The following is a 15,524-nucleotide window of genomic DNA, read 5'->3' on the forward strand; positions in this document are numbered from 1 at the left end:
GTAGATTGATTGCATCTTCTCTGAAGCATAAATATTTAATATTTAATATTGTTATTTTAAATGCAAATTTACAATAATATTATCTTAGTTGAACTATTGTAGTATTTTACTATACAAATTAGTTTAAAAAAGTAAAATATTAATAAACAACAACTAACAACAAATAAAATTTTCAATGCATCAGTTTCTGTTTGTATTGAAAATAAAGCAATACCTACAACAATTACATTTACAAAATAAATATAAAAAGACTTTAATAATTAAAAACTTTTCTCTGCATAAATAAAGATTGATAAGTTTATACATAAAGTAGTTTTTATAGTTTAAAGAGATTTTTTATTGGATTTTTAGTTTTATTATAATTATTGTTATTATTTTAATTTTTTTCTATGTGTTTGTATAAGTATTTAATAAACAAACAAGGTTTACATTAGTATTTAAAATGAATGTATGTATGTAGGTCTATAACCTTTATATAAAATTGATCTTTATGATACTGTATACATATGTACGTATGTGTTTATTTGAGTGTAAATTGCATTTTATAACTATAACTATATTTACGTAATTTTATATGTGTGCATGTATGAATACAGAGATGTAGATAACAAATACATATACATGTCATCAGTATCTTTAATATTAATATTTGTTATTGCTCCCTTTATACTTATCACAACTACTACTCTTTGCCTATCTTTCTCCCACACACATACGCACTATCGAGTAAACACATACAATATATATTCCTGCAGTTCAGAGTACCAGAGTTGTTTTATAGCCTTTTTCATCTAAATTTAAAAATACATCTTAGAGTTTGATTATAATATTTTTATGGATGTACAGAGTTTGTACATTGTATATTGTGTTTGATTTTATTGGTATAGTTGGATGAATTTAGGTGACAAAAGATAAATACCGTTTTAAAGGGATACATTTAGATTTACACAAAACTACTGGTGATGATGTATTTATGTAAATTTACATAACAAACAAATAATCTCTCATACAATCTTTGTTCTGTTCAGCTCTTATTGAGTTTAATTACATTTTCATATTGTGTTGACTTTATGTTTATTTGTTGTGCTGTTATTATATTTTTAATATTTTTTCCCCATTATTATTATAATGACATATAACTGAAATAGTTCTTTACTAAGAAAAAAATAATTTGTTTAGTTTTAAAATAATATTATTGTATATGGAAGCAGTTTTTGTAGGTTTGAAGTTGAATTATAGGGAATCAAAATTTATAAAATCAGTAAACATGTAGCTTTTTATTAAGAAACAGTTGAACCCATATAATTATCATCAAAAGCTCTATTAAATTGTATGAAGCTCAATCTTTAATTAACTCCTTTTCGAAATATCGAGTAAATAACTGATTTTTATTTATTTTTTTATAATTGTTAGAATGATTTTAAACAAAACACAAAAGCATTAATTACTTAGTTGATCTTATTTGGTAAAAATCACAAATTAAACCCAAATACTGCAGAATTAAGCTGTAATGTATGTCCGGGAAAAATATATTTTAAAAACAATATACATTTCACACATTCATGCGAAATAAAATTTACATAAATTAACAAACATACATATGTATGCACATTGTTATAAACATGTAACGAGTATTATTAATATTTACATATGAAAATAAAAAAATGTAAAACTATAACAGCACAACTGCTGACTTGATATCCAATTAATTTAAAATTGCATGTGAACATTTTTATTTTGTCATTAATTCATGCGTTTGTTCATTATTCCGCTTACAAGAGAATAATATGTATGTGGCGTATACGTAATATTTAATTGAATTTAAAATAATAATTGAAGCAATAATACTCATACGTTTGGGTGGTCATATTGATGATGTTGTTGTTAATATATGTGTGTAAGTTGTCGTTTAAATTTTTTTTAAAACCAACATAAAACTCAAGGCATACAAGTGCTCTTGTAACTATGTGTTACAAACAACAACAAAAACTTGTTTTGTTTTTATTGTTAACAATAGTTAATTTCCCTTAGGTACCAAACAAGTAGAAAAAATAAAATAAGAACAACAAAAAATGTGTTGGTTTTAATGAAAAACAACTAGTTACAAAAATTTGTCATACATACAAACATATTTACCTTTAAATGTTGCAGTTTTTGTTGTTGTTGCTGCTGCTGCTCTTCTTATTTCATTTGTATTTATAGTCCATTGATAGCGTATGTTTATTCGAGTCACCCTTGACTTCATTTCACATTCAACATTTATATACATACGAAATTTTTTCCCTCACGATAAATCCAAAAACATTTATTCATGCATTTAAACACACTTTCACAATTGCACACACTACTATGTGTATGTATGAATGAACGAATGTATATAGAATGGAATGTATAGCAAACATTTGAAGCATCAATTTATAACTTACAAATATGTACATTGACTGTCAGGTTGCCAGGACATCAGGTTGAAAGGCTGGTAAAGTGGCAGGCAACATGTCTGGTCATGCGACTGTCTGTTTTTCAGCCTGGATGTCTGTTGGGTTGACGGACAGTCAGGTAACCAACCTAGTTTTCACTTTTAATGAAAACGCAAATGTTTGTGTAAACTAGAGTTTTGTCAACAAACGTTTCAATATAATTTTCCAATTCAATGGCACAGACATCACACAAACACATAAACACATAAAGAATTTATGTAAATCTATATGTGTGCATAAGAGTGTTATAAAACAGGCCAATATTGAACAGTTGACCATTATGCACATCCAATGTCCTATAAAAACAATACAATTATATCATCATACAGGGGATGTAGACACTTCTTGGATACAACATTTTCATTTCTCTATAATATGAAAAGTCATGTGTGTATCAGTATGTAGAAAGTAATGTGTATATTCCGGTAAAATTTAGTTTAATTTTTTTGTTATTTAAAATGTGTGAAAGTTTTAGTAATTTTTTATTGTTTACAACGACATCTACATAATATTAATGGTTTAAAGATTATCACACATACATATATACATACATATGTATGACAATGCATTTTTGTTATCTTGTACATTGCACAGTGTATTGCAAAAATACTGCAACTTTTATACAAAATAGAACGCAAATGAAATTTTAAATATTTATATTCCACAATATTAAACCAATATTGTATTGGGCGAACACTTTTCTATACAAAATATAAAAAAAATAAAATAAGTTAAAAAAACAACATTTCACCCCAAACGCTTGAGCTGGATTGACAAGTCATTATATTAGGATTAATATTAATCAATATACTAGTGGTAAGTTTATATACTAATCTAATGGCTAGTCTTAAAAATTATAAAATATCCATTGAATTTTAGTATATAGTAGCTTGAATTTAATTTCTTCTTATAAAAAAAAAATATGTGTATCATTACTTATAGAAATGACTGTTCGAACACACTTAATCGAGTTGTCGCTAAAGTATGTGTGCAATGTAAACAAACAAATATTTGCTTACTGTTTTTGTGGTTTGTTCAGCGATTTTTTGTTTAAAAGTATTCTTGCCATATTTACAATAAAATATTATCGGTTAAATTTCATGGTTAATTACACCTATGAACCGCTTAAAAAATATACAAATTTAATTTAAAAAAAAGTAATATTTATGATATTCAGCTAAATCATTTTAAATTAAATTTTAACATAAAAAGCAGATAATTCTTATAGTATTTTTAGTTGCAATTAACACTCTACGATTGAAATGGTAGCTAACAGAAAAAAAAATTGTCTTTAAAGGCTTAATTTAATAAATTGCAATTTACATGAAAATAATATTAAATTTACTAGTGTATGGATATTAAATAGAAAAAGACAACGTCTACTTATTGAATTAGAAAAATATAATTCTCAACAAATAATACCAATTAAGTATAAACAAAAATTCATCTAACAATTCTTTAGAAAACTAATGGAAATAAAGTATCCTTAAGGGCTTGGATAATAAATTTGAATATTTTTTGTTTCTAAGACGAAAAATTATAAAATTCTAACTGTAATAGTTTTGCTAATTGGGCCATTAACAAAATTGCTCATTTGCTGGAAGCTAATTCAAAATTTTGTTTGCTTTGTGGATATTTACATAATTGTGAGAATATATCAGATGTGGCATTTGATGAGATAAAAAAAAATAATGAAATTGATTAATGTCAAAGTTTATTATTCAAGAAAAAGTAATTTTACAATTTTTGAATACTTTTACAATTGAAAATTTCTACATAAGATACAAATGACACAAATTTGAACTTTATATTAAACAAGTAGGAAAGTATAGTCGGGCATGGCCGACCATATGTATATATAGTATATTTTTATATACTATATATACATATGGTATATTTTTAAAATTTTTACTTTTTATAAAATTTTTATTTTTTGTAAAGAAACTTTTATGTTGAATATTACCATAATTCCAAAATATTTAAGCCATTTATTGATAAAAACTAAAATTTCTAAATAAGGCTCTATATAGGTCAAATATGGGCCGATCCTCGGTAAATTTGGGAAAAGGATATATTTCTAAATAACAGTTAGTTTTGTTGAGTTTCGTTGCGATACAAATGGTTACAAGTCAATTTTAGACGTTTAAGTGATTTTTTGAAGGGGGGTTTGTATGGGGGCTAGCGTCAAATATAGGCCGATCCTTACGATAAATCTGCAGTATCATTTATACTTATATAAAACTTATTTGTGCCAATTTTTAGAGAGATAGCAGAATATTTGACGTAATTATAGCATAAAAAGTTCAAATCGGGAGGTACGGTTGAATGGGGGCTAGGTGAAATAATGGACCGATTTCAACCATTTTCAATAGGCTTCGTCCTTGTGCCAAAAAACATGTTTGGTCCAAATTTCAAAATCAAATTATCTTGAAAATTGCGGCCTGTACCTTGCGCACAAGATTTACATGGACAGCCAGCCAGCCGGACAGACGGACGGACATGTCTTAATCGACTCAAAAAATGATTCTGAATCGATCGGTATACTTTAAGGTTGGTATTGGACCAATATTTTTGTATATTACAAACATCAGCACAAACGTATAATACCCTCCCCACTATAGTGGTGTAGGGTATAAAAAGTAAGATGTATTTTACACAAACATTAAAAACCAGTTCAATACTTTCCATTATGTAAGTAAATTATGAATTAGATCATTTAAAACCCTGAGGTAAGCAACAGAAACTTTCATTTCCAAAATGCTAGAATTTACTTTCAAAATAGCATTATACATATATTATTAATTTAACATGGTAATGAAAAAATTTGCCAAATCGCATATTTGCAAGTTTTTGCTGGGTAATAACACAAAAGTAATTTGAATATGGAGATTATGGAGTTACAAAATGAGTTCGTATTCTATATATGCTTTAGAAATATATATTTTTTATCTGATTATAAAAAAGTAAGACTCGTAAGAAAGTATAATCGATCATACAGAACAAGTTTTAGTAATATGTTAAATTTTATTTCAAATCTTGTAGGAGGGATGTAGTGTTATAAAAACCTTGGTTGCGAAATTTAATTAAAGTAAGATTATATGTTAATTGTGACGTTTAAGACTCAACGGTCATTTTGGATAAATCCTTGGGTCCAAATTTGTATGCTCCAAATTAAATTAAAAGTGAGTATTTTTGCTCCTTATAAACATTACTATAAATGCATAACCTACCTACCACTATGCTGATGTAGGTAATAAATACATACATATATGCATTAAAAATAGTAATTTTTTTAAGTAATTCAACTTATTAAGAATTTAACCTTTTTTCCTGTTTCTAACTAAAAAGTATATTAAAAATATATTAATACAAAAAATAGATACAATTTCCAATTAGTGACAAATATTACATTAAAAATGTATATTTTTAAATTAATTTTTCAATTTATCCACTCAAAGAAATTGCAATACTCGAACATATTGTTAAAAGTTAAAGAAAAAATCAAGAAATCAATATTAAGTAATGACCCAGTTAAAATGGCATTTCTACACATATTTAGGTGAAATATAACAACTCTTTTATAACAAATTTCTTATACACAGAGAAACATATTAAGGAGACATATCAATGTATGTACATTAGGGTGTCTCGAGGAATAGCATTTTTTTAGATTATCTTAGAATTTATGTGCTCTATATTATGTACTTAAACGTACGTTTAATCAGAATTTTAAATATGTTTCCAACGAAAGGTTAAAAATTATGGAATTTTTAAGACCCTTTTCGAAAAAGTTTTAGAAATTATTTTAACTTTAAAATACGCATCGTTCAAAAAAAATAGTCCATGGGATACCCTAATGTACATTCACACATTTGTACAAACAAAAAATGTAGTAATAATACAAAACATATACATATAAATGTTAGGGTGTATCTTTTTTTTTTTTACTTTTTATATCATTCATATGTATACATATGTATAGACCCAAACATCATATAATTTTATAAGACTAGTTTTCGAAGACCTAATCGTTTGAAATGAAAAAATTTGATCTATAAATATGAGTTATATAATTAAGTTGTATCAAACAAATAATGGTTTTCTCAATTTATATAAGGAAAAGTAACTGTTAAAACTTCTGAACTTCTGAGCACGTTAATAAAATAAAAAAATTCTTACCAAATAGAATAAAAACTCTAATGTTCGTATGTGAATATCCATATCAATACAAAATACGTACCGACATTCAGTAAAAAAATACATTTTACAGCAATTTGCAAAATGAATGTGTATGTAAGGAATGAATAAGGAAAAAGTAGAATTTATTTTTCTTTTTCAGTTTTCTTTTTTTAATAACAAGGTAAATGAAAAGTATAGAATTTAATAAAACTTTACGAAATACGTATATACATATGTGTGTATATAAAATTTCCATGGTGAAACAAAAGGTCATATGTCAAAATAATTATTATTTTTTTAACTAAAATGTCAATAACATTTATTGGTGTACAAACAAATATTGTATGTATAATATATAGCAACAATACGAATTTATTTGAATTTATTTGACATAGAACTTTTTTGTTGCAAACGAGTAAAATGTACTTGTAAGAGTAAGCAATTTATGTTTTTTTTTAATCCTTTTTTTGCAAGAAAAAAAATATGTTTTAACAACATCACAAATGTAGGTTCTTTTGTATCTTTTCCACTTTAACCAGTGCGTATGAATGATATTGTAGTCAACAATATGCATAAATACATACTTCAAAGAATTATTTGATTCTTAACAATATACCTTTATAATAACTTACTTTTACTCTTATTTGCTAGACTACAAGTTTAATTATTTTATGATATATAAAAAATTTTGCTTAATTGTTGTATTTCTTTTAATCCATTTACAGCATTATCGTGGTTCATTAAAATCCCTAAACACTGGCATTGTTACTTTACTAAATTATGGCAAACATGTGCCACCAGCTGTTTCGCATGTAACATTGGCCCATGAAATTGGCCATAATTTTGGATCACCGGTAAGTGGAAAAATTAAAATATAAGTTTTTTTATTTTACATGTTATTATTTTATTACAACATACATAAGTTTATTGGTTTATAAAAAAAATAAATATCTAAATATAAAAAAGTTCATAAATCATTGACTGAAAAAGTTCTAAAAGTCAGAAAAAATGCAGCAGTTCATTTAAACATAAAAAAGTTCATTTAAAGTTCTAAAAGTAAAAACAAGAAAAATGGGAATATGTGTACAACAAAAATATAAAGATGAAAAATTCGTAAAAAAATCATCCGCACACAGACACTAACATTCATATATGCGTTTCTATATGTGTGTCTGTGTGAGTATAGTTTTGTATATGTATTGTAAAATGCACTTAATGCAATTAGTTACAGTTCGTCGCGTGTGCTTAAAATCCTTTATGTTGAACTTTTTTAACAACGGGAACTTTAAAACATTGTAATATACCAAACATACGTTATATCATGTTATGCACAGTGGATCAAAAAGTGTTAATTATTACTGAAATTCGTTTCAATTCGATTTCACACAATATGGAGAGAATTTACCAAATCATCCATCGATTATTATTTTAATCTACAACCAAAAATTTGGACTTTGATCTTCGAAATTTTGGTTCTTATTAGATTATAAAAAGTTTTTCTATACGTCTGTGTGTTAAAAAATATTAAGGCTAAAAAGAAAAGTGCTAGAAAGATTCCACCAAAAATTCACGATTTGTTTGGAATTTAAATGGGCAATTTTGGTTCAAAATTTGAAAACAATAGGACATATCATTCTAGGGTCAATTTCTCTAGAAAATAATTTTATCTTTCTGCGAAATATTTTCATTTATTAATTTTATGATGATATATGATTTATAAAAATATATTTATAATGCTGTGTACAATATTTTCCCACTGTGAAGTGAAACTTTTCTATGACATTGCGATGTATAAAAGAAAAAGAGCAAAAGAGTGAGATTAACAAAAAGAAGGATATAGGAAGTTATATAATGCAGTCAAAGACACACTTACAATCACAAAATACAGACACTAACGCGCACTCTTCATAAACACAAAAAAAATTTAACTCTACGAACTTTTCACACACCCATAAAGTTACGGACTTAAACCATGTGTGTGTAAAAGCCTCTGTCTGAATTCACACAAAAGCAAAAATTTCTTAAATTTTGACTCTTTTGCTCGTTTTTTAACATTTTCCTCTACGCTTACTCTCAGCAATTATTTGTTGAATGATTGTCTGTTATTGTCAGAGTGTTTTTATTCCCACATCCATATATACATCCTATACACACAACTCTACCGACTTAAACATCTTTAAGCATCGATTTAATTGTAACAAGGACAAATTACTTTCTCTAGTTCAGTTGCAGTGCAGTAATGCCAAAAGCAATCGATGCAAAAAGGATAAGAGAAAGAAAAAAACAACAAAGTAGATTTCATATAGAGATGCAGGCAACTGATGACGTGAAAAGGATTTGAAATCGATTCAGTTTTTACAAGCAATTAAACAAGGAAACATGGATTTATGAAAAGTGAAAGTTACAAAGGGAACAAAGAAAATAAATGGGTTAGAATACGTATGTATGTGTTTGTTTGTTTGTGAACAATCTAAGGAGGTGACGAATACTAAACATCCGCATTAACGCATAAAGCAAACATTATAATAGATGTATCAGAAAATAATTGACATCATTTCTTTTCTTAAATGTTTTAATCGTGATTTTTTTACGCAAAGAAACGCTTACAAATTTAAGCAAAAATTAAAATTTGAGCAAGAGTTTATACAAATTTGCTTAAATGTTAAAAATTTTATTTAAAAAATTAAAGTAATTTTAACTAATATTTCACTTCATTTTACTTATTTACAGCATGATCCCGAACAATGTACTCCAGGTGGTGAAGATGGCAACTACATCATGTTTGCTCGAGCTACATCAGGTGACAAGAAAAATAACAATAAATTTTCACCTTGTTCCCTGAAATCTATAGAACCGGTACTTAATGCTAAAGCTCGCAGTACCAAAGGTTGCTTCACCGAGCCCCAATCGTCGATTTGTGGTAATGGTGTTGTCGAACCAGGAGAGCAGTGTGATTGTGGTTGGGAAGAAGATTGCAAAGATTCTTGCTGTTTCCCTATGTCACGCCACTCACGCATAGATGAAAAACCCTGTACTTTAACACCGAAAGCTATGTGTAGTCCTTCTCAGGGTCCTTGCTGTACGGGAGACTGTAAACTTAAATATGGCGATAAGTGTCGTGATGACAATGGCTGCAGAGATCCTAGTTTCTGTGATGGTCATATGCCTCAATGTCCTCCCTCAATCAACAAGCCTAATAAAACTATTTGTAACAAGGAATTTGTCTGCTACATGGGAGAATGTACTGGCAGTATTTGTCTGGCATATGGTTTGGAATCCTGTCAATGTATACCTGGACCGAAGGATGACAAAATAAAGTCGTGTGAATTGTGCTGCAAATTGCCTGGTGAAGATAATCCCTGTCGCAGTTCATTTGAGTGGAATGATGCTCCATTTGATGTACCAGATATGTATGCCAAACCTGGTACTCCTTGCAACGACTACAATGGGTAAATTTTTATTTTCACTTTTACTTTGTCTCTATCAACTAACATTTTTTATTGTATGTAAAATTTTTTTATAGTTAGTAAGTAACTGTACAATATTTTATATGTCAAGTGTCAAATCTCTTAAAATGACCGCATCCATTACGAAATTGCTTAACAAACAGGCAGCCAACCAAGAGGTTTTTCATTTGATCTATATAAAAAATGCTCTTATTATCTATGACAACGGGTTGAAAAAATATTTTTATACGTTTTATCTCAAACAAAAAATAAAAAATTCTAAATGTAAAATATTTTTCATCTCAATTTTTATATACGTTTTTTTCACTTTCTTTTTCATACTACTTTTGTGTTTTATTACCTCCTCTTCGTGCCCGATTTGTGACATCAGTTACTGTGATGTCTTCCAGAAATGTCGTGAAGTTGATCCCTCTGGCCCTTTGGCAACATTACGAAAACTACTACTGTCCGAAGAGAGTATTGCAACATTTAAAAAGTGGATGCAACAAAACTGGTATACTGTCGCTTTGGCGGCCATTGGCGTTTTTGTATTATTGGTAAGTAAAACTAACAGACAAAAAATACACAATTCGTATAACGTAAAGCTGACAAAAAAAATCTCTGAAAATATTCATTTGTTTCTCGTATATGCGAGAAGCTGTAATGTTTTTGCGTCCACCATCGTTTTCGATACTTAGTAGCCTGATGATTTTGTTCTACTTTGGTTCGGTATTGTTTCTGCAGGCGCACATACATATGTATATGCGAATGTGGAACAAAAAGTTCAAGTGGTCATCACTTGATACGCAGCCAACAAATAACCATTGAAGATTTGTTCCATTTCATACTTTTTTTCATTCCTCCAACCTCTCACTTATGTTTAATGTCAATAAGGGAAATGTTTTAATTTTTCTTGCCATTCTTGCATTTTTTGTTTTCTCTATTTCTCATACGAAAATTTGTCACTTGAAGATTATGAAGTTTGTTGCGAATGTTATAAAAGATGAAAAAGAAATGTTAGAAAATGTTTCTCCAAAGAATAGTAAGTTATTAACGTGAAAATTCGAAACGAAAATATGTTGTATGTGCGAAGTAGAAATTTGAAAATCATCCTTAACTAAATGCTACAAATATTCCAAAATATATGAAACATTTAAAAGTCGTTTTGTTTCATGCAGAATCATCTCAGATAAAAATACTAAAAGAAATTTCTCATCTCTTCAAATGCATTTTAAGCTACAATTCAAAAACCTTTCCTAAATACAATAATCCTTTAGTGTTCTTAGAAACTTTCAAATAAACATTGAAACTTAAAATCATTGTTTAACATCTTTAGTTTAAAACTTTATGATATAATTTTAATTGAAAAATTATTAATATATTTATAATTTTTTTCTCTTAGATACTGAGCACGAAGCTACTGGCGAAACGGTCAAATCTGAAATTGAAATCGGTTACAATAATTCACAGCGCCACTACCGAAACCGTACGTCTACCCGACGACAACAACGGCGTTATCGTGCATACGGCCGTACGTACAAAAGTACCTTTCAAAAAGAAAGTCAGAGGAGAACGCAGCAGCTCCAACAATCCAGCCAACAATGGTAATAAATCCAAGATCGGCGGTAGTAAAATCAATAAAAACTCAAACAAGTCCTCCCACGCCCATGCCAGGGCTACCAAAGTAAACACTTCAAATACAGCCAATTTAACCACCAACCCAAATACAGTTAACGCTACAGGTAATGGCGCTGTGTCCGGTGATGTTAAAAAACCCGTAAGAACTAAGAAAAACAGAATATCGGGCAGTACGGGTAAATCAGCTCATAATGTCATTAATTCTGTGGTCAATGCGGAAAAGGCTAATCAGGAGAATCTTAAGAAGTCAAAGAAGAAGAAACATAACAAGGAAATAATAGATTATTCCTCTCGCACTGGCCCAGCTTTAGGCGGCGCCCCCATTAATCATACCAATACCTTTGGTAAGGTACAAAAATGGTTATTAGAATCACCAATAGTAGCACAGCCACTCTCCCATATTGAACATTCCTCCAAAGTAAGAAAAGTTATGAGCAAGTCACAAAGTACTCCAGAGAGACTAGTGCAGAAAACCCCCACCAAAAGCAAAAGCATGGGCAACCTGTCCAACGAGAAGGTCAAACTACAAGTGGTATACAAACCTCCGTTCCGATTTGCCCTGCGCTTATCAAAGAATACCAAGGTGAAGACTCATGTGATGGGCAACATAAGCAATAATAAATTTAAAAGACACTCTAGAACAGACAATAAACGATCCAGTGGTAGTCATCAAATGGATGGTGGTGGCAGTGGGAGTGGTGTAAAGTCGTTAGGTGAGAAGACCAAGAGAGCCGCCTTATTACTCCGTTCCAATAATGACGAGGACAATCAAATTTTAACCTTAAATGAACCCAATTATGAAACCCTTAATCCCAAAACCGCACCATCCAAAATGGAGAATCCCTTCTATGAAAACATTAAATTTATGCAAACGAACGAAAAGCGCCACAGTGATCCAGCTGTTACAACTGGAGACTCGGGTGCGGCATCAGCCAGTGGAGGTTCCATGACGAATAGTGTAAAACGCTCCTCCAGCAAGTCTAATCTAGAAGCTCATCAACAGCCACAACATTTTCAAAGATCTTCTAGTTCCAGCAACCCCTTCGCCATCATGGATGCATCACGCAATTCCCGCAAATTAAGCGAGAGTAATGCTGACAATTTAAGCCGTAATTTTGGCAGCACACAGAATTTAATAAACAGCAGTCAAAGTAATTTAAGTAAATCAAAAAAACGTAGCAGTCTTAATTTAAAATCAAATATAAATAAAAACGGTAAGGACCCGCCCCTGGCCGCAAACATGCCACCTACTAAAAGAAGTAACTCCAACATGAATCTGAGAAGAGATTCTACCACAAATGCTGTAGCAGACAATTTAAAATCCTCAAAGCATTTGCAGTCTCAGGCAGTGCCCCTGAGACGTAGTATAAGTAGCTCCACGCATACAAATCAAACGGCTGCAAACCCTCTAGCCAAATCATCGTCGTCATCATCAACGCCTGCTGGTGCAGGAGCTTTACCTACACAACTGCCATCTTATAACGCTCAACGTTCTTCGCGAGCAAGTTTTAGCAATATACCCAGAGCTAGTCTTAGTCTGGTCAATTCGTCCTCATCTAGTACGGGTAGTAATTCGCCAGCCAACTTAAATACAAGTCACACAAGTTTCCCCTTTAACTCTCAAGTCTCGTCTGGGCACAACATTCAGGCAGAACAAAGACGCAGTCGATCTAGTTTACCACCGCCACCTGTACAGCCTGTCAATGGCCATCAAAGATCAAATTCTGTACGACAGCATGCACACAACTATCATCCGCCACCACTGCCCTCCACCAGCAGCAATGCAGCTGTCAGTAAATCTCAATCAAACTCAAATACAAATAATTCGGAACTGCCATCCGATTTAGAGGTTATGGTGTCCGATATCGAAAATTTGGTTAGTTAGTCAAAAGTTTATAAAGTTCGTCAAAGAGTCATTTCCTTTGTAGGTAGAATACCAATGAATTGATTATGAATTCCTTGCGACTGCTGCTTCAGAATCCACAACCACACACTCACTTTCACACAAACCTGCCAAAATAATCTCAATATTAGAAAATTTGGTGTTAAAGAATATGTAGCTGAAATACAAACAAAAAAACTACCGCCGCCTCACTGCCCTATTTTGGACTCTACATACAAAATAATTTTAAAAATTCAAAACGAAAGTTACTTAAACTTTTGCAAGACGATGGATGGATGAGTGAATGAATGAACCAACGGATGGTATTATTTTGATATTAAAGAAAACAAGAATAAAAACTGCAAACATTTTACGTGTAACAAAAGTTTCTTAGATTATTTTTGTAAGCGGAAAAAATATAAAAAAACAACAAAACCTAGAAGACTTATCCATGTCTCCTTTTCCCCTCCCTCGCTCCCTTCCTCGTCACTTCTATAACAAATTGAAATAAATTTGTTTAATAAAATACTTGATGTTGTAGACAAAGTTTTCTTTATTGAATGGATTTTAAGATTTTCCATAAAAGAGCCAATTGAAGCAGCACATACTTGTGCAGAAAAGGATTTTAAAATTGTTGAAATAGAATTTTTTAAAAACAATGACTTTTTAACGATTCAACAACAATGATTGATTTCACAATTTCAATTGATGATTTAGAAACAAAAAAGCAAAACTTTAACAAAAGGAACGCTTCATTAAAGTCACAGACGAAATGAATGTAAAAACGCAAAACAAAGCAATAGCAGGAGGGGAGTAATCAAGTTGTCATAGTAGTTAGTTGTAAAATATACTTATTTATTTAGTTCCATCATCCATCATGAATACAATAATACTTTATTAATATGTCTTATATTAAGGGGAGATTTTGGAGAAGATTACGAAGATTTCTATTTAAAATTTAATAAAAACTTTTAAAGTATTTGAAAATGTTTAGCAGTTTTACAAAAATTGTACACTCCTTGTGCTGGGAATAATTAACTTTTATGGGCGAATGTTTTTTACAAATTTCAATATTTTATTAAACAAATTCTACTGAAGAAAGATCAATGTCAAAATATCAACTCTTGCCTTAACAACTCTAATTGTATTTTTAATAAAGTCCACTCATTATTTAAATTTATTTAATATAAAAAAAGATAAATAAATTTTAAAACAAAAATCAAACTTAATGTAAATCCCTTTCAACTGATTTTGTAATCCAAAAGCAAAAACAAAAAAAGAAACTATAACAAGTCTTCAAAACTATTTTGTGATCGTAGTTTATTTATTAATAAATTATTTAAAAAAAATTAAAATAAATTTTAAGTCTAAAATTAAAAAAAAAAAAAACTGTATAAATGTGTAAATTTTATGTTTTAAACAAAAAAGTCTCGTTTTATTTTTAATTTAATTTTTATTTACAAAAATATAAAATTTTTTAAATTTTCATTTATTTAAAACTATATGTATGATATTAAAACAATAAAACAAATTTCAAAAACAAATTAACTATTAAATATAGCATAATAAAATAATAATGATAATAAAAAATATAAAATTATAAAAGAAATCTGTATTGTCAACATAGTAACTGAACTGTGTGTAAAATAAATCAATAAAAATTAAAAAAAAAAACTGAAACATAAATATTTAAATATTTTACTATTAATAATTCCGTATGAATTGTAGGCTTAAAATAACATACATTTTTAAACATGTCTTATGTGTCAATTAATGTATAAATTGTAAAAATAACTATTAAAAAAATTAACAAAAAACAAAAAGTAAACAAATAAAATAGAATAATGAAAAAATTAAATCACAAAAATCTGAAATTAATTTATAGCGGTTTACGTCGTTACA

General features: G+C 29.1%; 1 protein-coding gene across 2 annotated transcripts in view; it reads left to right on the plus strand.

The window, feature by feature from the left end:
• Window positions 1-15,004, plus strand: part of LOC111690479 — a 150,217-nt gene extending 135,213 nt beyond the window's left edge. For both annotated transcript variants that reach the window (XM_023452957.2, XM_046950100.1), the window contains 4 exons: window positions 7,382-7,510; window positions 9,387-10,105; window positions 10,494-10,659; window positions 11,505-15,004. In XM_023452957.2, coding sequence (XP_023308725.2) covers window positions 7,382-7,510; window positions 9,387-10,105; window positions 10,494-10,659; window positions 11,505-13,625 — 3,135 coding nt within the window. In that variant the 3' untranslated portion in view covers window positions 13,626-15,004. The remainder of the gene's footprint in view (window positions 1-7,381; window positions 7,511-9,386; window positions 10,106-10,493; window positions 10,660-11,504) is intronic.
• Window positions 15,005-15,524: the final 520 nt, after the last annotated feature.

This window comes from Lucilia cuprina, chromosome 4 (genome assembly GCF_022045245.1).
Source record: "Lucilia cuprina isolate Lc7/37 chromosome 4, ASM2204524v1, whole genome shotgun sequence".
NCBI classification, from domain to species: domain Eukaryota; kingdom Metazoa; phylum Arthropoda; class Insecta; order Diptera; family Calliphoridae; genus Lucilia; species Lucilia cuprina.